Raw genomic sequence first — 26,750 nt, 5'->3', positions numbered from 1 at the left:
ACATTTTTCTAGTTACACAATTATTACACCACAACGTGTAATGTCGCCACCCACATGCACAGTCTTCAAAAATTACTGCCACGAGCCTCGTCTCGAGTGAAAATTAATCAACAGCAACATTTACATTCCCTCCATGTATCAACCAATCATTCTTAAACCTTCATTTTATGACTTCATCCTATGAAGGAGGTCACGCTTATTTCATGCAGTACCATTAACATTATAAACTATATGCCTTACTCAAATTTTCTAATGCGTATTGTTAATAGCAGCTGTACGTCAAACAACCTACAGCTAAATATGTCTCCGTCACTAAGACGACAGCAAGCCAACGGATTTTCAAACGTTCCCCCTCTCATGTCAAATTAAAGTGGTCTGGTTACCCGAGTACATCAACTCCCCATTAAACGCTGGGTGAGGGGGGGGGGAGGTGTTTACTACACCACTATCAACAACTTTCAAAGACACAACGCGCCAACCGTCAGCAAAAACCCTATCGACAGTTATTCATTAGTCATAATTTTCCGGAAGCAACACCATCCTGCAGCAAAACTCCATTTTTCTTCTTTATAAACTAACACTTACAGCACTAACTTACAGGTTAAGGCGCTTCAGTTTTTAATGAAAACACTCCCTAGGAGCAGCCCAATATGCCTTTTGTAGTCGTCAAACTCCCACTTAACACCTTTATGTCCACCTCATACCATCCCCCTCAAACTTCCTTATTCAACAACCAAAATACTTATCTATTGAATCACCCCCAATCTACTGCCTTCATACCTTGTTTTACATTTTTCACAATCTAATTGCCAGTAAATCCCGTCCACCACCCCCTATCGTCATCACGTACATTTACTTTCCTACACCTCGAGTGGGTGACACTTCAATATACACGACTGCATTAGGCCCGCAACACTTCCCTTAGTGGCCACGTTCTTATTAACTACTTGAACCCTACCTTACATAGGTGTTAAAGCAACACTTTTACAGGCATTCTTAATATGCTTACTTATCCGGTTTATACACTTTCCAATTAACAACAAACTAACATATTACTTCCTACTTTGTTATTGCACCCACTTCTCCATGGGACACTGATTAAATATTTACATGTTAACTAATTAACGTTGACAAACTTACGAAATGATTATATCTTCAATACTTCAACTCACTATTTTATTCCCACTTTAATAACTATTTCACAACGAACACTAATTCCTGCAAAACTACCTTTGTCACATTCAACTTCCACAACATTTAACTGATAACTACTCTACAGTTATTCGAGAAAGTGTTATTCCATTAGTTATTCGAGAAATTTTCGACTGTTATTCCAATTATTCGAGAAAGACACTGCGGTGGCCCTACGGGCCACCGCACTCGCTTTCCCAAACAAAAGATTCCGCCGACGGCGGTGCCTCTTCCAGGCACCAAGCTTACTGCCCGAGCACAATCCCCATTCAACCAGGAACGCACTTCCGCGGACCCACACAGGAAGAGCGAGGAATAGAGCCGAGGGCAGCGTTTAACACATGAAAAACGAGGAGAGCACGAGGGAGAGGCAGAAGGGAGAGGTCAGAGAGAGCAACACTGAGGGTAAATGGGTTCAAGTCCACCTTAGCAAACTGCCACCTAGGGAAGGAAAGAGAAAGGAGAAAAGAGAAAAAGCAACCAAGGATGGGGAAATGATCACTGCCATGGAGGTCATCAAGAATCTGCCACGTGAAATCTAAGTAAAGACAAGAAAACCACAAACATCAAGACAGCAAAGGGTAAGAGTCCCACAGTCCAAGTCCAAGGCCTCACCAAAATTCAGGAGACAGGGAAGAACAGACGATAAAGGGCTCAACAAGGCGACGTCGGGTATTCGTCACAACATTACCCAAAACACAATGACGACAATTTAAATCACCAAGCAGGAGCACAGGCTCCGGCAAGGAGTCCAGGTGGTGTTGCAAATCACGAACAGAAAGCGACACACTCGGGGGGAGATAAATGGAACAAACTGTACCATTTCCAAAAAACAGATACGAGCAGCACAACAATAGAGACGCGAAAAAACAAATAACCCGACAAGGGAACATGAGCGCGAATCAACACACCACATGAATTACCACCCTGCAACGGGTCCCCACAACAGTAGCACGGGAGGAGGAGGAACGAATACCAACGAAAACGACAACGACGAGCACCAAGCATCACCTCCTGGAGACAGACACAAAGGGGCCAAAACCGCGAAATTATAACTGACTTCGAGGAAATTGCCGTAAAAACATATAACGTTCAATTAAATAATATACTTGGACGAAACGAGAAAAGACAACAACAGAGAACAAGGAAGAAAAAGGCGAAAGAGCGACACAGCACATTAAAGACTATCGCGCTCGGGATCAGTGGCTATGGGTAAACTGAGGAAACACGCAGGGAAGGAAGCAGGAGAACAGACTCGAGGTGGGCGCCCGCAGGAGAAAGGAGGAGGAGCAGGGGGAGGGGGTAGATAGAGGGGAGCGCACCTCAGCAAGAACAGCAACCGAGAGGGAAGCGGGGGCCAAAGAAACCTCAATAGCAGGAACAGGGGGCACAACCACTGAAATGGGAGGTGAAGGAGCAATACAGCCAAAAGTAGGAGCCCAGGAAGAAAGCGAAGCCTTCTTACCCGCCGGGGAGGAGTGAGGAGACCAGCCAGGCTTACGCTTCTGACTTAGAGACAGGTGTCCCAGCAACTACGTACTGGGAAACGGATTCCAGCGTCTCAACAGGAGAAACAACGAGAGCACACACGACGGCCGTTACGAGAGCGATGGACATCACCCTCCACCAACAGGCGGCGGGGAGACTCAATAGATGGAGGAGAAGTATGAGAAGGAAGATCGGAGGGACAAGGAAGAAGACACAGGAGACATGAGACACCGAGTAGAAACAAGGAACACCACACAAGAGAACCACGAGGGGGCACCCTTTGGGACAGAACCAAAAGGAACAGAGGGGGCAGTGGGCGTATCAGGGTCAAAGCCCTGGAAACGGTTGAGAGAGTGATGAAGGTGGCAAGGACGAGGAGAGGAAGAGCGCAACATTGCTTATAGATTTTTCTATAGTGAGTAAATAAACTATTTTAAAGTCAACACTTTTACACAACTTTATGATTCACAAGTTAAGGCTGTTCACTTGAATGAAAGCCCTCGCTATGAGCGCCCCCATATGCCTGTAGTAGTTGTCAAACTGCCACTTATTTCAGCACCTCAATGTCAACCTCGTACCATCACCCTCCAACTCCGTTATTCAACAACACCCACACACTTAACTATTGCATGCCGCCAATCTACTCCCTTCATCCATTGTTTTACATTTTTCAAACACAAAAATGCAAGCATATCCCGTCCACCACGCCCTATTGTCATCACGTAAATTTACTTACCGGGACCTCGAGTGGGTGCCGCTTCAATATTCACCACTGCGTTAAGCCCGGTACACTTGCCTTACTGCCAACGTTATTAACTACTTGCTTTAACACTTATGTAAGGTACGGTCAAACACTTAATCGAACGACGTTATGAGTCTTTCGCGGTATTTTATATGCATACTCATCCGCTCTATTCAATTTATCGTTTCCCAATAGCAACAATGTTATTGCATCCACTTCCTGCAACATGCGACACTAAATTACATGTTAACTAAATTAACCTCATCGTTGATAATTTGGAAATGATTATATCAAAAACTACCACCAACCCTAACGATTTTATTTCAACTTCATTAATAAATCTTTCACAACGTGAACAGTAATTGTTGCCAAACTAGCTTCCTCTCATTCAAATTCCACAATTAACTACTCTGGCGCCTCACCGTGACATTCAAACAGCCACAAAAGAAACAATCACCGTTACACTGTAGTAAAGTGCCAAAACCTGCAACCTATCCCCACCAAAATTCTACAAGAATACTCAGACACTTACTGCCAAGTGTTCACGAATAATGAAGTTGAAGCGTCTCACTGTTCACCTTCCAGACAGCCCAGGGGTCCTGCCAATCAGTCCGGTATTACCTGCAACAACCCAACAGTTAACCTGATGCTACAAATATAAATTATTCAATCATGCCTATACCAGACCTTTAATTGCAACCTCCACCTAATGAAAGTTATTTTGATGTAGCTGCTCATTTCAAATGCATATTTTAAAGCCACACATACAACCTGGATAGTAAACAGCTTTGCCAGCTGTTACTTGTGGGTTTACACCCTCTGACCAGCCTAATACTATTAATAAATATATAGTGAGACTGAAGTTATGTGGTCGTCCAGTTTTACATTTAAAAGACTAAAGAACCCCTGAACACGATTTAACGGCTTGGTGGTGTATCAAAATATTAACATGCCTCTAACTAGGTATTCAATAACTGCTTTCAACTCATATCTGCTAACTCAAGTAGCACATCTACCCAAACCTCGACATCTGCAACCACCTTCTGCTCGGCATCGTCTAAGACTTGTTTCATCGGTCCACCACTAATGCCATCACAACGGTAGTCTCCTCCACATTCCGACATCACCAGTAGGCTCCTTTCAAGCGATCCCTCTTCTTCCAACCATTACCTCATTCACTTAATAGGCCTGAAAATAATAACAGTACAATTATATACATATTTATACATTTTTTTAGTACTGATTATGGATAAGGACTAAAATTAACTGCCTATATATATATCCCCCAAGAGGGTATATACGGCAGCTGTAAAATATAGATTTTTGACCCTATGTATTGGCGTTTTGCGGGTGTACAATATGAGTGTAAGCTAGGGGATCTGTCAGCCCTAGCGACCCCAAAGGGTAACGGGGTACCAGCTCAGAGTAACATCACGCCCTAACACTAACTTGTACACCACAACTATGCCAATACTGGGGTCAAAATAACGTTCCGTCGAGCCTCACCCACCAAGTCGACTCAACAGCCAATCACGTTTCGATTTTTCACTTGACGTCACATTCTCGCAACCTCTACTCTCATTGGTCGGCTCCACCTAATTGGATAATCTAGTAATTCATGACAATTATGTATGAAAACTAAAGTATATATACCCAATGTATGAGAAACATACATATACCATATGTATGAGAAACAATGTTTGACTTTACACTCACAAATTATTACTTTGGAGTACTTATTATTATTAAGTATTATTATAATGAAGAAATAATAGGATTACGTATTCAAGCTTTAAGTACTGTACACTATAGTACAGTACCGTACACGGCATTCCACTACACTACTGTTGCCTACGCGTCAGTTGCCATAGACCGGCATTGCACCAATCTGTTCTCTCCCCATTGTTACATTGAAGAAAGAGTTATTTAAGTAGAACAAAATTGTAATGGTGATGCCGTTGGTACATTTGAAAGGCAAGTAAGCAACTGTGAGTGTAGGGTAGTGTACTTTTGTGTCCTATAGTGTACTGTACTGCATTGTAGTGGACTGTACCGTAATGTATTATAGTTTACTGCATTATACTTTTGTATTGTGTACGATATTGTACAGTAACATACTGTATTGTACGGTAGTGTAGTTTGGTGTAGGCAACAGTAGTGTAGTGGAATGCCCTGTACGGTACTGTACTATAGTGTACTGTACTTACAGCTTGAATACGTAATCCTATTATTTCTTCATAATAATAATACTTAATAATAATAAGTAATCAAAAGTAATAATTTGTGAGTGTAAAGTCAAACATTGTTTCTCATACATACGGTATATGTATGTTTCTCATACATTGGGTATATATACTTTACTTTTCATACATAAATGTCATGAATTACTAGATTATCCAATTAGGTGGAGCCGACCAATGAGAGTAGAGGTTGCGAGAATGTGACGTCAAGTGAAAAATCTACACGTGATTGGCTGTTGAGTCGACTTGGTGGGTGAGGCTCGACGGAACGTTGTTTGGACCCCAGTATTGGCATAGTTGAGGTGTACAAGTTAGTGTTAGGGCGTGATGTTACTCTGAGCTGGTACCCAGTTACCCTTTGGGGTCGCTAGGGTTGACAGATCCCCTAGCTTACACTCATATTGTACACCCGCAAAACGCCAATACATGGGGTCAAGAATCTATATTTTACAGCTGGCGTATATACCCTCTTGGGGCATATATATATAGGCAGTTAATTTTAGTCCTGATCCCTAATCAGTACTAAAAAAATGTATAAATATATATTTAATTGTACTGTTATTATTTTCAGGGCTATTAAGTGAATGAGGTAATGGTTGGAAGAAGAGGCATCGCTTGAAAGTAGCCTATTGGTGATGTCGGAATGTGGAGAGTACCGTTGTGATGGGACTAGTGGTGGACCGATGAAACAAGTCTTAGACGATGCCGAGCAGAAGGTGGTTGGAGATGTAGAGGTTTGGGTAGATGTGCTACTTGAGTTAGGAGATACGAGTTTAAAGCAGTTATTGAATACCTAGTTAGAGGCATGTTAATATTTTATTATGATACACCACCAAGCCGTTAAATCGTGTTCAGGGGTTCTTTAGTCTTTTAAATGTAAAACTGTACGACCACATAACTTCAGTCTCACTACATATTTATTAATAGTATTAGGCTGGTGAGAGGGTGTAAACGCACAAGTAAAACCTCCAAAAGCTGTTTACTATCCAGGTTGTATGTATGGGTTTAAAATATGCATTTGAAATGAGCAGCTACATCAAATTAACTTTCAGTAGGTGCAGGTTGCAATTAAAGGTCTGGTATAGGCATGATTGAATAATTTATATTGTAGCATCAGGTAACTGTTGGGTTGTTGCAGGTAATACCGGAGTGATTGGCAGGACCCCTGGGCTGTCTGGAAGTTGAACAGTGAGACGCTTCAACTTCATTATTCGTGAACACTTGGCAGTAAGTGTCCGAGTATTCTTGTAGAATTTTGGTGGGGATATGTTGCAGGTTTTGGCACTTTACTACAGTGTAACGGTGAGTGTTTCTTTGGTGGCTGTTTGAAGGTCACGGTGAGGCGGCAGAGTAGTTAATTGTGGAATTTGAATGTGAGAGGAAGCTAGTTTGGCAACAATTACTGTTCACGTTGTGAAAGATTTATTAATGAAGTTGAAATAAAATCGTTAGGGTTGGTGGTAGTTTTGGATATAATCATTTCCAAATTATCAACGATGAGGTTAATTTAGTTAACATGTAATTTAGTGTCGCATGTTGCAGGAAGAAGTGGATGCAATAACATTGTTGCTATTGGGAAACGATAAATTGAATAGAGCGGATGAGTATGCATATAAAATACCGCGAAAGACTCATAACGTAGTTCGATTAAGTGTTTGACCGTACCTTACATAAGTGTTAAAGCAAGTAGTTAATAACGTTGGCAGTAAGGCAAGTGTACCGGGCTTAACGCAGTGGTGAATATTGAAGCGGCACCCACTCGAGGTCCCGGTAAGTAAATTTACGTGATGACAATAGGGCGTGGTGGACGGGATTTGCTGGCATTTTTTGTTTGAAAAATGTAAAACAATGGATGAAGGGAGTAGATTGGCGGCATGCAATAGTTAAGTGTGTGGAATAACGGAGTTCGAGGGTGTGATGGTACAAGGTTGACATTGAAGTGCTGAAATAAGTGGCAGTTTGACAACTACTACAGGCATATCGGGGCGCTCATAGCGAGGGCTTTCATTTAAGTGAAGAGCCTTAACATGTGATTCATAAAGTTGTGTAAAAGTGTTGACTTTGAAATAGTTTCTTTTCTCACTATATAGAAAAACCTATAAGCAATGTTGCGCTCTTCCTCTCCTCGTCCTTGCCACCTTCATCACTCTCTCAACCGTTTCCAGGGCTTTGACCCTGATACGCCCACTGCCCCCTCCTGTTCCTTTTGGTTCTGTCCCAAAGGGTGCCCCTCCTGGTTCTGTCTGGGGTTCCCCTTGTTTTTACTGTCATGTCTCCTGTGTCTTCCTCGTCTCCCTCCGATCCTAAGTCCTCCATTGTCCTTCCCTTAAGGGGTAGGTTCCTTCCCTGTGAGGTTCATACTGCATGGCAGTTTCTGCCCACCCTTACTGCCTTAATACTTGCAGGACGGACTACGGAAGGCGCAGAAGGTACACCATTGATGAACAAGGAAAAGGGATGGAGCCCGAGGGCAGAGTACTGCACCCATGAGGTCGACACACACACCTAGTTACAGCGGGCGGCCGGCGCGTTCGGCCTTCAGGATTGGGGGTGCTCCGCCGGAACCCCCAAAGTGATAAGCGTGCAGATAGCTAAGAAATATTGCCATGAATTGTAATTAGTGTAATTAAATGAATGCAAGTTTCATTTACTAGCTATAGATGTAGTTATTAATTGTAATTGAATGATACTTTATAATTAATGAATATTCCTTCTAATTATTCCTTAATACTTTGTTATGCACTAAATAATTATTTATCATTCATCCTAATTAGCTATTTGAGCGATTACCAATAATTGCTTATCATTATACTATTTGTTATTATTATATAATACTAATAAATAATATATATAGTAAATTATTATTTACCATTATAAAATAAAAAAGTCCCCAATCTGAGGACGTTTTGTTCCAACCTCAGAAATACCGTCAAGTACTGTATCCCTTTCCGATGTATTTGTTCTTGTCAATAAACATAGTTGAACGTTGCTGTAGAAAATATTTGAACAAACTCAAGTCTTTTGTCTAGTTTTTAGTCACAGGTCACATGTATGTATGTATGTATATAGTGTATATTAGATATAAAAATGCTTTCATGCAAATTGAACGTTGTGTGAAACTTGAAAAGCAATCAGTGAAGACGTTTCAGAGATTTTCGAAATACATAAAGTAATCTTCATTTTCACAATATAATAATAAATACAGAAATATTACTGTTTTTCCAAAATAATATTATTGAGGAATTATTCTTCAAACCTCAATAATAATCTGCAATATTGAATATTATTTATTACTAATCTTAAAAAATCTCACTAATAGTTTTGAATAATACTATTACAGAATATTGAAGAAAATAATAATCTTCAAAACTAAATATTAAATACTATTTAGTTTAGAAGAATATTAATGAATAATAATTTGTCATATTTAATAATATTCTTCAATATTTATTAGTAAATATTGAAGAATATTAGACAATATTAAATAATAGTATTAAATATTTAAGAATATTGAAGAATATTAAATATAAAAGAAATTATTATTCATTAATAATTCTTCAATATATAATAATCTATTTTTCAATATTGAATAATAATCTTAAATATTGCTTAATATTATTCAATATTCTATAATATTCTTAAATATTTAATAATAAATATTTAATAATATTATTAAATATTGTATAATAATCTTCAATATGTACTAATAAATATTGAAGAATATTAATCAAGAAGGCCGATGGGTCATTTTGCCCAAGCCCCCCTCCAGTTTTCTAAATGTCTGAAATGTCGGAAATTTGACTCCTGACCGTGATTTTTTATCCGAATTCTGACTCTCTGGACCTATTTTCAGTTTCAAATTACGACTTTTTATACCGAAAATATGCACATTACTGAAAACGGCGATGGGTCTATAGCCACAGGGAGCCCGCACAGAGCCCCACAGGGCCCCAGGGAGCCCCACTGGGCCCACAGGGAGCGAGCTATACTACAACAGGAGTCGCCATGTTAGGGGCCCGGGATGACCTCCCAGCGGACCTCTGAACTGGGATGGGATGGCAGGCCAGTCGCTGGACACCCTACATCACCTGAGCTAATGGTGAGGGAGAGAGGCTTTGGGAAGGATGGTGGGAAAGAGGGGGAAGAGTGAGTAAATATAACAGGGAAAACTGAGCAGGGTAAGGAGGGAATAGAAGGATGAAGAGAGAGGGGAGAGAGAAAAGGGGGAAGAGGGGGGCGTTAGGATTCACAAGGATCTCAACTTACACGATAAATCTGGGGGTGACCACCCCCCATCCCCCCCACGATAATTTACCCGGTGGGAATATGCAGACCACGCCCACTGGTGTGCCTGCCCCGCCCCCTGGTGTGGAAGCCCCGCCCACTGGTGTGTCGTCAATTACAAATTTACAAAACTAATTATCAAGTGGGAAACTTTTGAGCTGAGATAGAGTGCTTCATCTGGTGTGATAGTGGCTGGTGTGTGATACTGGCTGGTGTGTAATAGTGGCTTCAAGTGACCACTTATACCCCCCCTAGTATCCCCCCCCCCCCCACCAAAGACAAACACACACCAAGCTTATATCCACCCACCAATGCAACAATCTTATCTCTAGTGGCATTTTCAAGCTGGAGAAACTTTTAGCCATGTGTTTAGCCCCCCAGTTCCTGATAGGAAAAGTTTCCAATGACTGCGCTATCTTGAGGGAGGTATTGCTTGTTGGGAGAGGGGGGGGGGGATCACCTCGCTTCTTGCAGGTCGGCGTTCGATCCCCGATGGTACAAGTGGCTAGGCACCGTTCCTTCACTCCTGTTCTTCTATCACAATTCCTATCCTGTCCTCGTAAGCCTCATAGGTGCTGGATAGTCTTGTTGGCTTTGCACTTTCTCCTCATAATTGCCTGCTGCTCATGGTCTCTCATTTACCAATTTACATTTAATTGATAATTACATTTACTAGTTTTTGTTGTTTTTATTACTGAAAATTATTTACATGTATGTAAATGGTGTAAATTTCATGTAACTCATTTACACGAAAATGGTTTATTCTATTAGAACTATGACAACGTTGGAAGTAAATTAAGGTAACGGTGTAAATCATTTACACTCGTTATAGCTATCGCATGGTTCTAAGTGATTCAACTTACGGTATTATGGTTAAGGCAAGGTTGTAAATGATTTACACAATTATAGCTATGGCAACGCTGTAAATGACTAATGCAATACTAGTCATCTTGCCATGGCATATTGTTATTAATTATTAACGGTATGCAATACCTGCAAATGGCAACGATGTATATGAATTTCAGAATGAAATATTTGCCATTGCAACGCTCTAAAGTATTTTCACTATGCGATAGTTGCAATAACAGTTCTTCTACTCCCAAAGCCTGCCCTGGGGGCTACGCTCGACATGTGAGAGCTTGATCCAACACGCCGTTGCTTGGAGCGGCTCGAAGGACCAGGTATCCACCACAGCCCTATTGGTCCGGCACTTCTTGCAGAAAACCATTGTTTTCTTTAAATCCACTTCTGTTCTGGCAATATTTCTTATACATGATGGGATCCCTGGATATGAGGGTTGTATTAATCCATCTTATCATTTGTCTAGCTGACACAATGTTTGTTCCTAGATTCTACATTAAACATGTTGCTTGTCTATTATGCGTAGATCAGATTCCTTCAATGTCTTCCTTTTTACCATTCATAAGTACCTGGAATTTATCACTGTTAAACAGGGTGTTATTTCCCCACTGAAAACTTTATTAATACCAGCTTGTTTTTTTCAATGTCTTCTACAGAAGTAATTTTCATGATAATATTTGTGCTATCTTAAAAAAAAATACACCTAACTGTATTCTCTGTTATGAGAATAAAAGATATTAGTGCTGCAAGGACTGTGCCCTGAGGTACAGAAGCTTTCACTGTGCTTCTACTTGAGTGTGTTACAACTGTTACTCATTGCCTTAGTCCACTACGGGCTCACCATAGCCCCTGCTACTTGCAACTTTTTGTTTCAGGTAGCGAATCTTAAACAACAACAATATTCTGTTTGACACGGAATTCAATATCCATTACCATACTTGACCATTTATTTCCATTGAGTGCTTTTGCCCCATCATCTTGGGGTTATGGTGAGATGATTTTGGGGCTTAGCATCCCCGCGGCCCAGTCCGCGACCAGGCCTTTTTGTTACACAATCCCAAGAAAGCAGCCCGTAGCAGCTGTCTAACTCCCAGGTACCTATTTACTGCTAGATGAACAGGGCCCATCAGGCTGAAAGAAACTCTGCCCATTTGTTTCCGCCTCCGCCGGGGATCGAACCAGGAAACTTAGCACTACTAATTCCGAGCACTGTCCACTCAGCTGTCAGACCTCCCTCAGCTAATCACAAGTGGATTATGAAGCCATAACATACCTGACATTATCTCCTATACATGTGACCTAACCTGACCTGGCTACCACTGAGAGGTGTGACTTCTCAATGTCTACTAATAGACAGGCTGTCACTGTGGCCAAATCTGTTTCGCTGTTATGCTGTTTTCTAGTTAGAACCCTGGAAAATCATGTATCTGTTCACCCTTATGCAACCTATCCTCAGAGATTAGAGCCCTTTGAACGAATGGATTAGGAACGAATACACAATTTGTTCTATTATCTACTCTCTATCTATGATTAGGTTAATGTTAAGGTTACTTTAGGTTTCATTATGTTTTGTTGCATTAACACTGTATTATTGACGATAATGTGAAATATGGAATTCGAAAACTATTTTAGCGTGCCTAAGAATTCCATTTACAGAAAAAACAAACTCTTCATAGAAAAACTATTAGCATAGAAAACTATAAAACTATTTTAGTGTGCCCACGAATTCAATTTACAGAAAACCAAACTCTTGATAGAAAACGTTTTCAGCATGCACTATTTATATTTCCAATCAACGATTAATATTACATTCAAGTCATAAATTACGAATAAACTCAGTTTAAGACAAAGAGTCATTTGCCAGTTTACCTGTGTCATTCTTGACTCACTCTAGGTTCGAACCTTGGTCTTAACTGGTCACTCTAAGTTGCCCCTGGCCACACCCTAGCCATTGCAACCTGCTCTCGCACAAGACAGCACATATATGACTTATTGCTTAGTCACTAAAACTCAAATATTCACAATAAATTAATATGTCACATATACACTTATTCATAAGCAAGATATTGACTATAAGCAAGTGCGAGAACGGGTTGGCCACACTCATCCTGGCCTCACCTGTCTCGAAGGAGGCGTCGAAGCAGAGGTGGCCCCTCTTGGCCTTGCCAGAGCAGCCTGGGGGCCGCATTACCTGACGGGAGATGTTGGAGAGCGTCCCCTCCATATCGCTGTCGTCCGTGTCTGTCGGAGAGTAGAGAAGATTATGAAATACGTGACAGGGTGGGAGGTACGTGACAGGGTGAGAGGGACGTGAGGAAGAGGGACGGTTTGAAGGGACTGGTAAGGGATATACAAATGTCAGATGAACATAAAAACAAACGTAACTGCAGATGGCCTATTGGCCCATACGATGCAGCTCCTATTTATAACCACCCAATCCCACTCATATACGTGTCCAGCCAACCCAGATGGTACGAGGAAAATAGTGGATGGGGTCGGACAGTTCATCATCCAGTGCAGTGATGAACTGCATCTCAGCACCTATTTACCACCCGCTTCTACTCCACACACACACACCCTAATCAGCCCATATCCATACCTGATGCTCCACACATCTCCAAGTCCAACTTTGGCCGTAACCCCTTCAATACTTGCAAACGTCCGGCCGTCTAGGACCCGTAAACTCGCCTTTCTATATGTCTAGAGTCTCTAGCCAATACGGAATGTGTTGACACCTCATCTATAAAGATTTTCAGATACGTTGCCCATTGGAATTCGGGTGGTAATTCACTGTGGAAAGTTTGGCCGTATCTCTCCAGCGATCAATCTGGGGTTCCTCGGGTTCTTTCTCAAGTGTTTTGTTTGCGGTTCCACAAACTTTCTTCCCCTTGAGTCTGTTCTTCGTCTGACTTCTGTCCACTCTTCTGTCCGTCCTCTCGCTCGAGCCTGAGGCCAATTCTATCCCAACTGTCTCCTGTTAAAGTCGTTCAATGCGTTCAATGAGCCCCGCTGAGAGCAGAGTCAAGGCACCTCCGGGGACCTAAGACTCCGCCTACCACGAACGGAGAGGGAGAAGGATAAGATTGATTGATAAAGATTAAGCCACCCAAGAGGTGGCACGGGCATGAATAACCCGTAAGTGGTGGCCCTTTTGAGCCATTACCAGTATCAATAGATGATACTGGAGATCTGTGGAGGTGCGACTGCACCCTGCGTGACGGGAGATGTCTCCCGTCAGGGTGAAGGAATTAGGTAGTCTAAATGTAATACTGAAGGAGGGAATAGAAGGAAGAGGAGGAAAAGAGAATGGGGAAAGAAAAGGAAGACATGATAGCAAGGGGTGAGAAATATCCCAGGAGAAAACGCTAAGCCATTACGATCACATAGTACTGAGAAGGGGTCAGGATAACGTCACCACACACAGTCGTAGCTCAGTCGATTAAGGCAGTGTCTGGGATGCTCCCGGACGCAGGTTCGAATCCTCGTCACGGCCCTTGTGGATTTGTTCGTCACCATAAGGATTTGGGATGGGACGGGGGAATGGAATGGGACAGTATAACTATACTAAATCAATAATGGATAGAAATAATAGGGTTTTGAGTAATCACGAAAAATGCACATGTCAACCATTATTTGTCTTATATACTTTATATCAAATTATTTAACATATCATTTGATTGATATTTAATTATGCTAGAATTCAAGGGCACGCGCCGTATAGATTCAGTAATATTTTAATGTTAGTATTTAATGAGACGTCGTAGACAATTATTACTTAACGTATCAACGGTATAGGTTAAGTAATAATTGTAAATAAGAAGCAATAAGATGCTTATCTTAACATACTAAGAAGGTTAGGTGAGGTCGGTGTTTTCTATGAAGCTTTTCAAGGTAAACTAAAATATTCACAATCAATTAGTATGTCACATATGCAGTTATTAAATAAAACAATATTGACTGTACACAAGTGCGAGAACGGGTTGTACACCCACAGTTATTCTCCTTAATTAAAACCACTAAACAAATGACGTTTGCCGTCAGATATATATATACACACACATATATTCTCAAGACTTCACTCCCACCACTCCTGCCCTGACATTACCCGTACCATCTTCGAGAGTTAAGACCAGCTCACCCCCACAGAAACCTAAACTAATTTCCATCAGTATCCCTGGAAGCCTAAACAGCTGGACACAGGACACAGGGCAGGACACATACTGCTGCTATCATGTGCTATCTTGGCAAAAATGTGTCCATTCTGCTTCCCTAATTCCCTTTTCCAGTCTGGGATTCAATTATAACTTCATCGCTACGGGGTTCAAGGAGCCAAAGAAACCGGGCCCCGACTCCACTGAGAACTTCCATAAAAGCAATCAAATCGCTATAATGCATCCGGGACGCGGGTTCGACTCCCCGCCGATAGCGACTGTGAGAAAGGGGGCTGTGTTATCGTGGGTCCACCCACCCACTCCGACCCTCTGACTTTTCACTCTCTCTCTCTTTCTTTCTGACTCCTCTTGCTCGCGAGTCTCTCTCTCTTGTTGGTATCTGACTGCTAGGAGGGTGGTGGTGCTGGGAGTGTCCTAGGAGCGTGCTGAGGACGGTGGTGGTGCTGGGAGTGTCCTAGGAGCGTGCTGAGGACGGTGGTGGTGCTGGGAGTGTCCTAGGAGAGTGCTGAGGACGGTGGTGCTGCTGGGAGCCATCTGTCTCGCAGTAATTAAAACGGAAAAACAAATCTCCTTGTGCCTGTGTCTTGAAGATAAAGAACGAGATATATCTTGTCCCCGCCAGACCATGGTCTTCCCCGCCAGACCATGGTCTTCCCCGCCAGACCATGGTCTTCCCCGCCAGACCATGGTCTTCCCCGCCAGACCATGGTCTTCCCCGCCAGACCATGGTCTTCCCCGGCCACACTATGGTCTGATTTGCACGTAAAAGTCGAGCCAGTTAGGCACAGCGTCGAACAAATCGACTAAGCATCTAATAGTATACCCATTTTGCTGAATCAAATGAGTTCGAACCTACCCACAAACCCCCCTACGCAGTCTATCAAGCCCATAGCTTAGTGGTCTACATCAGCCGGTAAACTCACCAAGTGCACCTTAGCCTCCAATCTGAGGAGCGTTAAGTAAGCACGTCGTGGTGGGGCTGCCAAGCGATGCGCGACTCATCTTTGCGTCACGCAGACGCTACGTTTACTTTAGTCCATGCCTCGCCGCCCATTTTCCCTCTGAGGAAACGCGTAAAGAAAACGCCTCAGTCGCTACACTTGAGCGGAACGGTTGGTAACACTGCGCTAAATGTAGCGTCACCAGCTGTTGCTTATAAGTACGGGTTGTGGTGGATTTACAGCGTATATACAAGGGTTGTGGTGGATTTACAGCGTATATACACGTGTTGTGGTGGATTTACACCATATATACGGGTTGTGGTGGATTTACAGCGTATATACACGGGTTGTGGTGGATTTACAGCGTATATATACGGGTTGTGGTGGATTTACAGCGTATATACACGGGTTGTGGCGGATTTACAGCGTATATACGGGTTGTGGTGGATTTACAGCGTATATACACGGGTTGTGCTGGATTTACAGCGTATATACACGGGTTGTGGTGGATTTACAGCGTATATACGGGTTGTGCTGGATTTACAGCGTATATACACGGGTTGTGGTGGATTTACAGCATATATACAAGGGTTGTGGTGGATTTACAGCGTATATACACGGGTTGTGGTGGATTTACAGCATATATACACGGGTTGTGGTGGATTTACAGCGTATATACACGGGTTGTCGTGTATTTACAGCCTATATATAAGGGTTGTCGTGGATTTACAGCCTATATATAAGGGTTGTGGTGGATTTACAGTGTATATACACGGGTTGTGGTGGATTTACAGCGTATATACGCATATTGTGGTGGATTTACAGCGTATATACGTGTTGTGGTGGATTTACAGCGTATATACACGGGTTGTGGTGGATTTACAGCGTATATACACGGGTTGTGGTGGATTTACAGCGTATATACACGGGTTGTGGTGGATTTACAGCGTATATACACGGGTTGTCGTGGATTTACAACCTATATATAAGGGTTGTGGTGGATTTACAGCCTATATATAAGGGTTGTGGTGGATTTACAGTGTATATACACGGGTTGTAATGGATTTACAGCGTATATACGCATATTGTGGTGGATTTACAGCGTATATACGTGTTGTGGTGGATTTACAGCGTATATACACGTTTTGTGGTGGATTTACAGCGTATATACACGAGTTGTGGTGGATTTACAGCGTATATACGGGTTGTGGTGGATTTACAGCATGTGTGTTTCCGTCTGTCCTCTCTCTGTAGAGGAACAGTGGGGAACCACCTTCCGTGGCTCATTACCTACAAGCGTTCGAGTCTCCTCCAGGACCACCATGGGCCGCCACGGGCCACCATGGGCCACCATGGACCACCATCGGCCACCACGGGCCACCATTGGCCACCACGGGCCGCGTATTGCATTTGATTTAATCGAAATGTACACCACGATGTCCTAGCGGCTACCGTACCTATTTACCGAGCAGAAGACAGCAGACAGGCAGCAGCATACAGGCAGTAGACAGGGGGCAGCAGACAAAGGGTCAGCAGACAGGAGTCAGCAGACAGAGATCAGCAGACAGGGAGTCAGCAGACAGAGGGGCAGCAGACAGGGGGTCAGCAGACAGGGGGTCAGCAGACAGGGAGTCAGCAGACAGGGGGTCAGCAGACAGGGGGGCAGCAGACAGGGGGTCAGCAGACAGGGGGTAAGCAGACACAAAGCAGCAAGCAGACCCCCACATGAAACAAAACTCTACCTATCTGCCTTTTAACATTATCATTGAGCCGTGAAATGAAACTGCCCAGTAAAACTCCCCGCGGCCCCGAGAGTTTATGGTCCCATCGGCAGTATGAATTATTCAAATGAGCCGTATCCACGAAATCCATAAGCCGGCGTGGGCCTGGAGCCGGCTGGGATGGGCAGGCTGAGCCGGCTGGAATGGGCAGGCTGAGCCGGCTGGGATGGGCAGGCTGAGCCGGCTGGGATGGGCAGGCTGGGCCGGCTGGGATGGGCAGGCTCGGCCGGCTGGGATGGGCAGGATGGGCAGGCTGAGCCGGCTGGGATGGCCAGGCTGGGCCGGCTGGGATGGGCAGGCTCGGCCGGCTGGGATGGGCAGGATGGGCAGGCTGAGCCGGCTGGGATGGCCAGGCTGGGCCGGCTGGGATGGGCAGGCTGGGCCGGCTGGGGTGGGCAGGCTGGGCCGGCTCCAGACCCATAGATAGGGGCTGGGATATGAGGACAAGAAGCTGGGTTATGAGGACCAGGAGCTGGGATATGAGAACAAGGAGCTGGGATATAAGGACAAGGAGCTGGGATATGAGGACAAGGAGCTGGGATATGAGGACAACGACCTCGGATATGAGGACAAGAAGCTGGAATATGAGGACAAGAAGCTGGGATATGATGACAATAAGCTGGGATATGAGGACAAGGAGCTGGGATATTGGTACAAGAAGATGGGATTATCGGTAATTAAAAACTGACCCGCAAGGTGCCCACACCACATCTGGCCACCTCTAAGGTGAAAATCGGGACCCAGCAACTAAAGCTCAACCCTGCAAGTACACCTAGGTGAGTCCCCCATTACTAACCCCCTAATTTTGTGCAATTTAAAATCGAAACTAGAAACAGAGATGTACCCAATAGGAAATCAGGAATATTGAATTAATTCTATTTTGCCTATTTTAAGTTAAAATATGTATTGCATTTAAAGAGTTTTCACTAAGGTCAAGTTTAGGATGATTGTAAAGAGCAGTTACACGGGGTGATTGCCTCGTTTGATCGTTCAATTGTAGTTTCCGATCTTAATAGCGTCCAGGAACCAGATTCACGAAGTAGTTACGCAAGCACTTACGAACCTGGGGCCAAATTCACGAACCAGTTACACAAGCACTAACGAATTTGGGGCCAGATTCACGAAGCAGTTACGCAAGTACGTACGAACCTAGGGCAAGATTCACGAAGCAGTTACGCAAGCACTAACGAACCTAGGGCCAGATTCACGAAGCAGTTACGCAAGCACTTACGAACCTGGGGCCAGATTTACGAAGCAGTTACGCAAGCACTTACGAACCTGGGGCCAGATTCACGAAGCAGTTACGCAAGCACTTACGAACCTGGGGCTAGATTCACGAAACAGTTACGCAAGCACTTACGAACCTAGGGAAAGACAGACATAATCTGGGGTTCCCGGTTCGAAGCATCATCAGGTACACCTGTAAATTAGAATGCATCCGACTTTGCACATTGATTCCTGTGGGGGATGTACATAACATGGTCGGAACGGGAATGGCCCAAGAGCAACACGTGACAATTTACACTGTGCCAATGGAAATCCCACGCAGATTATAATACATATAATATATTATACATAATATAATACAATACATTAATACATAAAAATCGGTATAATACATCAATTGATATGCAGGCGAGGAGTCACAATAACGGGGCTGAAGTATGATGACCAGACCACACACTAGAAGGTGAAGGGACGACGACGTTTCGGTCCGTCCTGGACCATTCTCAAGTCGATTGTCAAGTCAAGACAATCGACTTGAGAATGGTCCAGGACGGACCGAAACGTCGTCGTCTCTTCAATTTCTAGTGTGTGGTCTGGTCATCATACATCAATTGATATAATTTTTTCTTTATAATTTTTTTTTTTTTCTAATATAAAATATTATGAACACATGTCCATAAACTATATGTTTGGAGTTAGCCTCATCCGACTTTTCAAGATGATACATTGGGGGTTTGGGAGTGTCATAGGGCAGGCAGGCAATCTACATGTCAACACACACACACACACACACACACACACGAAGGTGCATCTTACCATCTACAAACTGAAGATCAATAATCTTAAAATCCTCTAATTGAATGAGGTCAACAAGGTGCTATGCCACCTAACATCTTGCACAATCATGTCAGAAATTAAAGGAAATTAGAATGCAAAATGGTGTCTTGGTCCACGAGAAGTATTTTCCAAGTGTTCGTCTGAGCCCCTTAGAGTGCTCTGAGCTCAAGTGAGCCCCGACCCTCTGTTAAGAGTCAGGCAGTTACATATAGATGAGAAATGAGCCCCATCATACGAGACAAAGAGTCATGTTCACGACGTAGAAAATACTCGCACATTAACATTTACTGTCGGAACGATAATGGGATCCCACGTGGTTAGGGCAAGGTGGACTTACCTATTTGCTGATTCACCCACCCCCCCTCCCCCCACCCCCCACCAGGGGCTCTGGGGGGGGGGGGAAGTGCTTTCCTTTCAAGGTCTATTTAGGGGAGTTTCAACCATCAATTTAGTGTCTTTATGCGTTTCCAGAGATGTAAATTCCACGCCAGTGCTGCGTATTATAGTAATGGTCTCACGTAGGTTGTGTAAATGAAGATAAGAAAACGTGTTCGTATATATATTTTTTTCGCCTTTTTTCCACTGTCTAGCCCACACCCTGGGCCAGGCGCAGGTTCTTGGCCTCCGACTCCACACCATAAATCCAACTAATTAACCAACTGACTTTTCTGATCAGACTACTTGGAGCAGCTGACACCATCAAATGATCGTCCCACATGTTAGTCTACATATCTTTTATATATCAAAGTACATAATTGCCAGTTTACGTTTAATAAAAAAATCAATTTTATTATTTTTTTGACTCGCTTTTTGGGGGGGGAGTAGTTTTTGTGGGAGCATATTTTTTGAGTGTCCTAAACAGCTGGGACTGACGAGAGGGTCTGGCGTGGAATCCTGATATCATAGCATTTAAACCCAGCTGTTAAATCCAGCTATTGACAAAATCCCCCTCTGGCTGTTTGGGCCTGAATTATTGGAATGTTTTTGTTCAATGGCAACAAACAGGGGGTCAGAGGGGTCAGGAGGGTGTGTGTGTGTGTGTGTGTGTGTGTGTGTGTGTGTGTGTGTGTGTGTGTGTGTGTGTGTGTGTGTGTGTGTGTGTGTGTGTGTGTGTGTGTGTGTGCTCTGAGCAGTCACGATTCCTATCTAATTAGTATTGAATCTCACGAGTTATTGACCAATGTTTCGTTCGGCTAATGTTTTTTTTTTTATTTCAAGGTAGAGGTGACCTTGGCACAGAGAGAGGTGACCTTGAAAGAGAGAGAGGTGACCTTGCCAGAGAGAGAGAGGTGACCTTGAAAGAGAGAGAGGTGACCTTGCCAAAGAGAGGTGACCTTCCCAGAGAGAGGTGACCTTGCCAGAGAGAGAGAGGTGACCTTGCCACAGAGAGAGGTGACCTTGCCAGAGAGAGAGAGAGATGACCTTGCCAGAGAGAGAGGTGACCTTGCCAGAGAGAGAGAGGTGACCTTGCCAGAGGGAGAGGTGACCTTGCCAGAGAGAGAGGTGACCTTGCCAGAGAGAGAGAGGTGACCTTGCCAGAGAGAGAGGTGACCTTGAAAGAGAGAGAGGTGACCTTGCCAAAGAGAGGTGACCTTCCCAGAGAGAGGTGACCTTGCCAGAGAGAGAGGTGACCTTGAAAGAGAGAGAGGTGACCTTGCCAAAGAGAGGTGACCTTCCCAGAGAGAGGTGACCTTGCCAGAGAGAGAGAGGTGACCTTGGCAGATCGGAAGCCGGCTGAGCAAATGTTAGCAAATATATCTATTTCCCATAAAATGTAAATAAATGTAAATATGTAAATGTAAATGTGTAAATGTAAATGTTTAGAGCCCCCCACACACACCATCCTCCCCCCTGCCTGAGTCTCCACTATTTTAGTCAACATTATAGTCGTGATTTATTGATTCATTTATTTTTATATACAAGAGTTCTGACATTCATGTCACCATCTGTAGTGTACCATCACGTCCTGGTTCTGGTCCATGGTGTACAATCCACTACAATTTCTCACGATTGTAAGACAAAAATGACAGGTTGGATAACAAGAACCTTTCACACTAGAGATGCTATACAAGTGATGATACTCTTCAAGACGCTAGTGCTCTCTAGAGTGGAGTACTGCTGCACAATGACAGCACCTTTCAAAGCTGGAGAAATTGCTGACCTGGAGAGCGTGCAGAGATCCTTTACTGCTAGAATCCACTCAGTAAAACATCTAAATTACTGGGACCGACTAAAGAGCCTAAATCTGAACTCCCTTGAGCGCAGGCGGGAGAGATACATAATAATTTACACGTGGAAAATAGTAGAGGGGCTGGTCCCAAACCTGCACACAGAAATAACAGCACATGAGACCAGGAGGCATGGCAGGATGTGCAGAATACCCCCGTTGAAGAGCAGAGGTGCAACAGGTACTCTGAGAGAGAACTCTATCAACTTCAGAGGCCCGAGACTGTTCAACACGCTTCCACTACACATAAGGGACATAACTGGCCGACCCCTCACAGTGTTCAAGAGAGAACTATCAACATCAGAGGCCCGAGACTGTTCAACACGCTTCCACTACACATAAGGGACATAACTGGCCGACCCCTCACAGTGTTCAAGACAGAACTATCAACATCAGAGGCCCGAGACTGTTCAACACGCTTCCACTACACATAAGGGACATAACTGGCAGACCCCTCACAGTGTTCAAGAGAGAACTATCAACATCAGAGGCCCGAGACTGTTCAACACGCTTCCACTACACATAAGGGACATAACTGGCCGACCCCTCACAGTGTTCAAGACAGAACTATCAACATCAGAGGCCCGAGACTGTTCAACACGCTTCCACTACACATAAGGGACATAACTGGCCGACCCCTCACAGTGTTCAAGAGAGAACTATCAACATCAGAGGCCCGAGACTGTTCAACACGCTTCCACTACACATAAGGGACATAACTGGCCGACCCCTCACAGTGTTCAAGACAGAACTATCAACATCAGAGGCCCGAGACTGTTCAACACGCTTCCACTACACATAAGGGACATAACTGGCAGACCCCTCACAGTGTTCAAGAGAGAACTATCAACATCAGAGGCCCGAGACTGTTCAACACGCTTCCACTACACATAAGGGACATAACTGGCAGACCCCTCACAGTGTTCAAGAGAGAACTATCAACATCAGAGGCCCGAGACTGTTCAACACGCTTCCACTACACATAAGGGACATAACTGGCCGACCCCTCACAGTGTTCAAGACAGAACTATCAACATCAGAGGCCCGAGACTGTTCAGCACGCTTCCACTACACATAAGGGACATAACTGGCAGACCCCTCACAGTGTTCAAGAGAGAACTATCAACATCAGAGGCCCGAGACTGTTCAACACGCTTCCACTACACATAAGGGACATAACTGGCCGACCCCTCACAGTGTTCAAGAGAGAACTAGATAAACACCTCCAAAGAATACCTGAACAACCAGACTGTGATCAACCAGGCTGTGACCTCATCCTCGACCAATGGTAGAGTATGCAGCATGACAATGACAAGATGGCGGGTTCGTGTCCACCTCACACCCCTGATGGATTGCCTCATTAATACATTATACATTGCTATACAATCCAGAGAGGGGCATGCATCACAGTTGGCTAGACAGAGCCCAAATGCTACCGTCTCGCCTGCACATAAACACTGCACTTGGCGGACGTAAACACACAAGAAATGTCACCACTATTCCTCTCCGGAGGAAAATCTTAGCAAGAAATATCAAGAAACGCAAACTATAAGAAATCCTAAAGACATTGTTCAGACAAGAATGGTTGCAGACAAGGCAACTATTCTTTACACGAGACAACATATGCCATCTCCAAAAAACATATGCCATGGTTAAAAAAACATATGTCACGGTTAAAAAACATATGTCACGGTTAAAAAACATATGCCATGGTTAACAAAACATATGCCATGGTTTAAAAAACATATGTCACGGTTAAAAACACATATGCCATGGTTCAAAAAACATATGTCACGGTTAAAAAACATATGCCATGGTTAAAAAAACATATGCCATGGTTAAAAAAACACATACCATGGTTTAAAAAAACACATACCATGGTTTAAAAAAACACACATACCATGGTTTAAAAACACACATACCATGGTTTAAAAAAACACATACCATGGTTTAAAAAAACACATACCATGGTTTAAAAAAACACATACCATGGTTTAAAAAAAACACATACCATGGTTTAAAAAAACACATACCATGGTTTAAAAAAACACATACCATGGTTTAAAAAAAAACACATATACCATGTAGAGAAACATGTGTTTAAAACATCAACCTCCGATGTTTAAAAAAAATAGGGCTTTATTGGGGTTTAATATTTCTATTTAATAATTTCCTCCCTGGTAACCACTAGTTAACATATTTAACTAGTTAGTTAACTAGTTAACTACCTTAACTACTTAACTACTAGTTAAATAGTTAACTACTCACATATGTTCGGCTTAAGACATGATATCAAGATCTCTGTAGTAATTACAGAGACAAATTACTTCCAATCCCCTTAATAAAACGTCGCATTTTGACGTATCCGTCAAAAAATATCCCGTTTTCTGTTTTGGGGCCTCAGGTAGGTTAGGATAAATGGGCATTTTAGTACCACAGTTTCTTGATGCTGGGGAAAGTTAGGAGGACGGGCTCCATCAGTGGCCTGACCTGTCTCAATTTGTCAATAGACGCAAACCAACATTGACGCAAAGTTGCGTCCTCCCAGACCAGATAATATGGACGCCAAGTTATCTGCCTATGTTCTTCCCCGACCACTGACTGGTCATATGGGAAATATATGTAGCTGTCTTCTGCAACGTTGCAGCTGTGAATCTGTTTCGCTTCCCTGACGAGGAAGTTTATAAATGTGTGTGTGTGTGTGTGTGTGTGTGTTTTGTGTGTGTGTGTGTGTGTGTGTGTGTGTGTGTGTGTGTGTGTGTGTGTTGTGTGTGTGTGTGTGTGTGTGTGTGTGTGTGTGTGTGTGTACCCAGCGCATGTGTGTGTGTGTGTGTGTGTGTGTGTGTGTACCCAGCGCATGTGTGTGTGTGTGTGTGTGGGTCTACCCAGCCCATGCGTGTGTGTGTGTGTGTGTGTGTGTACCCAGCGCATGTGTGTGTGTGTGTGTGTGGGTCTACCCAGCCGATGCGTGTGTGTGTGTGTGTGTGTGTGTGTGTACCCAGCGCATGTGTGTGTGTGTACCCAGCGCATGTGTGTGTGTGCGTGTGTGTGTATGTGTACCCAGCGCATGTCACTTAAACTTTACGCTAAATCCAAATATAGACCCGATTCAGGTCCTCCGAACAGGCGTCCTTACCTCGAACGAGCGCACATTGCTTTCCCTCTCAACCCACCGCGCACGTGGACCCAAAGCATGCGCATCTCTAGATCTAGTGCGCCCCCTGTGTGGAAGGGGGGTTGACAATGCAAGCCTGCATGATTGCAAGCCAACCTCGTGGGAAATACGCTGCCGGAATTGCTTGCACTCATCAATATACGTTCACTGTCAACGAGACCGCTGGCGCAAAGTTCACTATTCGTGCAAGAGGGGAAGCTTTGACCTACGACCCGACCAGATACGACCAGATCCGGTCCGAGTAGACCAGGTTCGAAGATCTACCAGCCGGTGGGTCGAACCAGATGCCCTTCTCCCTAACCCACACAATTACCCATGGCACAGTGAACAGTGGTAAATGCAGATACGACCAGAACCGGTCCGAGTAGACCAGGTTCGAAGGTCTACCAGCCAGTGGGTCGAACCAGATGCCCTTCTCCCTAACCCACACAATTACCCAAGGCACAGTGAACAGTGATAAATGTACACACACCACAGTTTAGGGCGAAATAAGAAGCTCAATATTAATTTTACTGACAGTGAAATGTGGCGAGGTGGGTAGGGGAGAGTGTGGGAGGGTGGGGGAGAGTGGGGGAGAGTGTGGGAGGGTGGGGGAGAGTGGGGGAGGGTGGGGGGAGGGTGGGGGAGGGTGGGGGAGAGTCGGGGAGGGTGGGGGAGTGTGTGGGATGGTGGGGGAGGGTGGGGGAGAGTGTGGGAGGGAGGGGGAGGGTGAGGGAGAGTGGGGGAGGGTGGGGGAGAGTGGGGGAGGGTGCGGTGGGGGAGAGTGGGGGAGGGTGGGGGAGGGTGGGGAAGTGTGGGGGAGTGTAGGGGAGAGTAGGGGAGAGTGGGGGAGGGTGGGTGAGAGTGGGGGAGAGTGATGGAGGATAGTGAAGAAGATGGAGGAGGAGTAGAGGTGGAGCGAAATACTTAGAAAACCCACCACTAGAAAACACTATAGAGGGAAAGCTCCAGAACTAACCTGTGCATGAAGCATCAAACAACAGTTCCCTGGACCCATAGCACAAACACCAACCACAAAACAGTCCATATATGACTATATACCAACAAACTAGCTCTCAACACTGAAAAAAAATCACATTACTTGCACATAAATCAAATAAAAAGTTATTTAAAATATAAAAATAATTATTAATATAACACAAAAAAAACTAACCATTCTACTCAAAAACTTTATAATAAAAATCCCAAATAACATGTAATTAGCAAAAAAGATATTTAACTAATAAATAATAAGTTTATAACAACAGGGAACGTAATTACAACACATACATAATATTGCAAGATCAATTCTCGTAATGCTAGTGACTTGCAACAACCAACAACATTTCGTCCAATTGCAACAAACGTATTGAACAGCAAATGCGATGAGAATGCAAATTGCTTCTGACCAATAGAATCGCCACCATTTTCTGCTCTCAACACTCCAGGAGAATACATACAGACAGGCAAGACATACAGACAGACAGACAAGACATACAGACATATAGACATACAGACAGACAGGCAAGACATACAGACATACAGACAGACAGGCAAGACATACAGACAGACAGGCAAGACATACAGACAGACAGACAAACAGAC

The 26,750-nt window shown here is 43.8% G+C and overlaps 1 protein-coding gene across 11 annotated transcripts in view; it reads right to left on the bottom strand.

Annotated features, from left to right (window-relative positions):
- Positions 1-26,750, bottom strand: part of LOC123747159 (uncharacterized) — a 471,756-nt gene that overhangs the window by 2,392 nt on the left and 442,614 nt on the right. For 6 of the 11 annotated variants that reach the window (XR_011224890.1, XR_011224889.1, XR_011224893.1 and 3 more), the window contains one exon: positions 12,925-13,047. Coding sequence is in view for 1 of the 11 variants with exons in the window: in XM_069313935.1 (XP_069170036.1) it covers positions 12,925-13,047 (123 nt within the window). In the remaining 10 variants the exon portion in view is untranslated. The other 5 variants (XR_011224888.1, XR_006771639.2, XR_006771638.2 and 2 more) reach the window with 5 other exon arrangements.

This window comes from Procambarus clarkii, chromosome 77 (genome assembly GCF_040958095.1).
Source record: "Procambarus clarkii isolate CNS0578487 chromosome 77, FALCON_Pclarkii_2.0, whole genome shotgun sequence".
Classification (NCBI taxonomy): Eukaryota; Metazoa; Arthropoda; class Malacostraca; order Decapoda; family Cambaridae; genus Procambarus; species Procambarus clarkii.
Note: the sequence above shows the minus strand (reverse complement) of the source record. Positions and strands in the feature narration are given on the sequence as shown.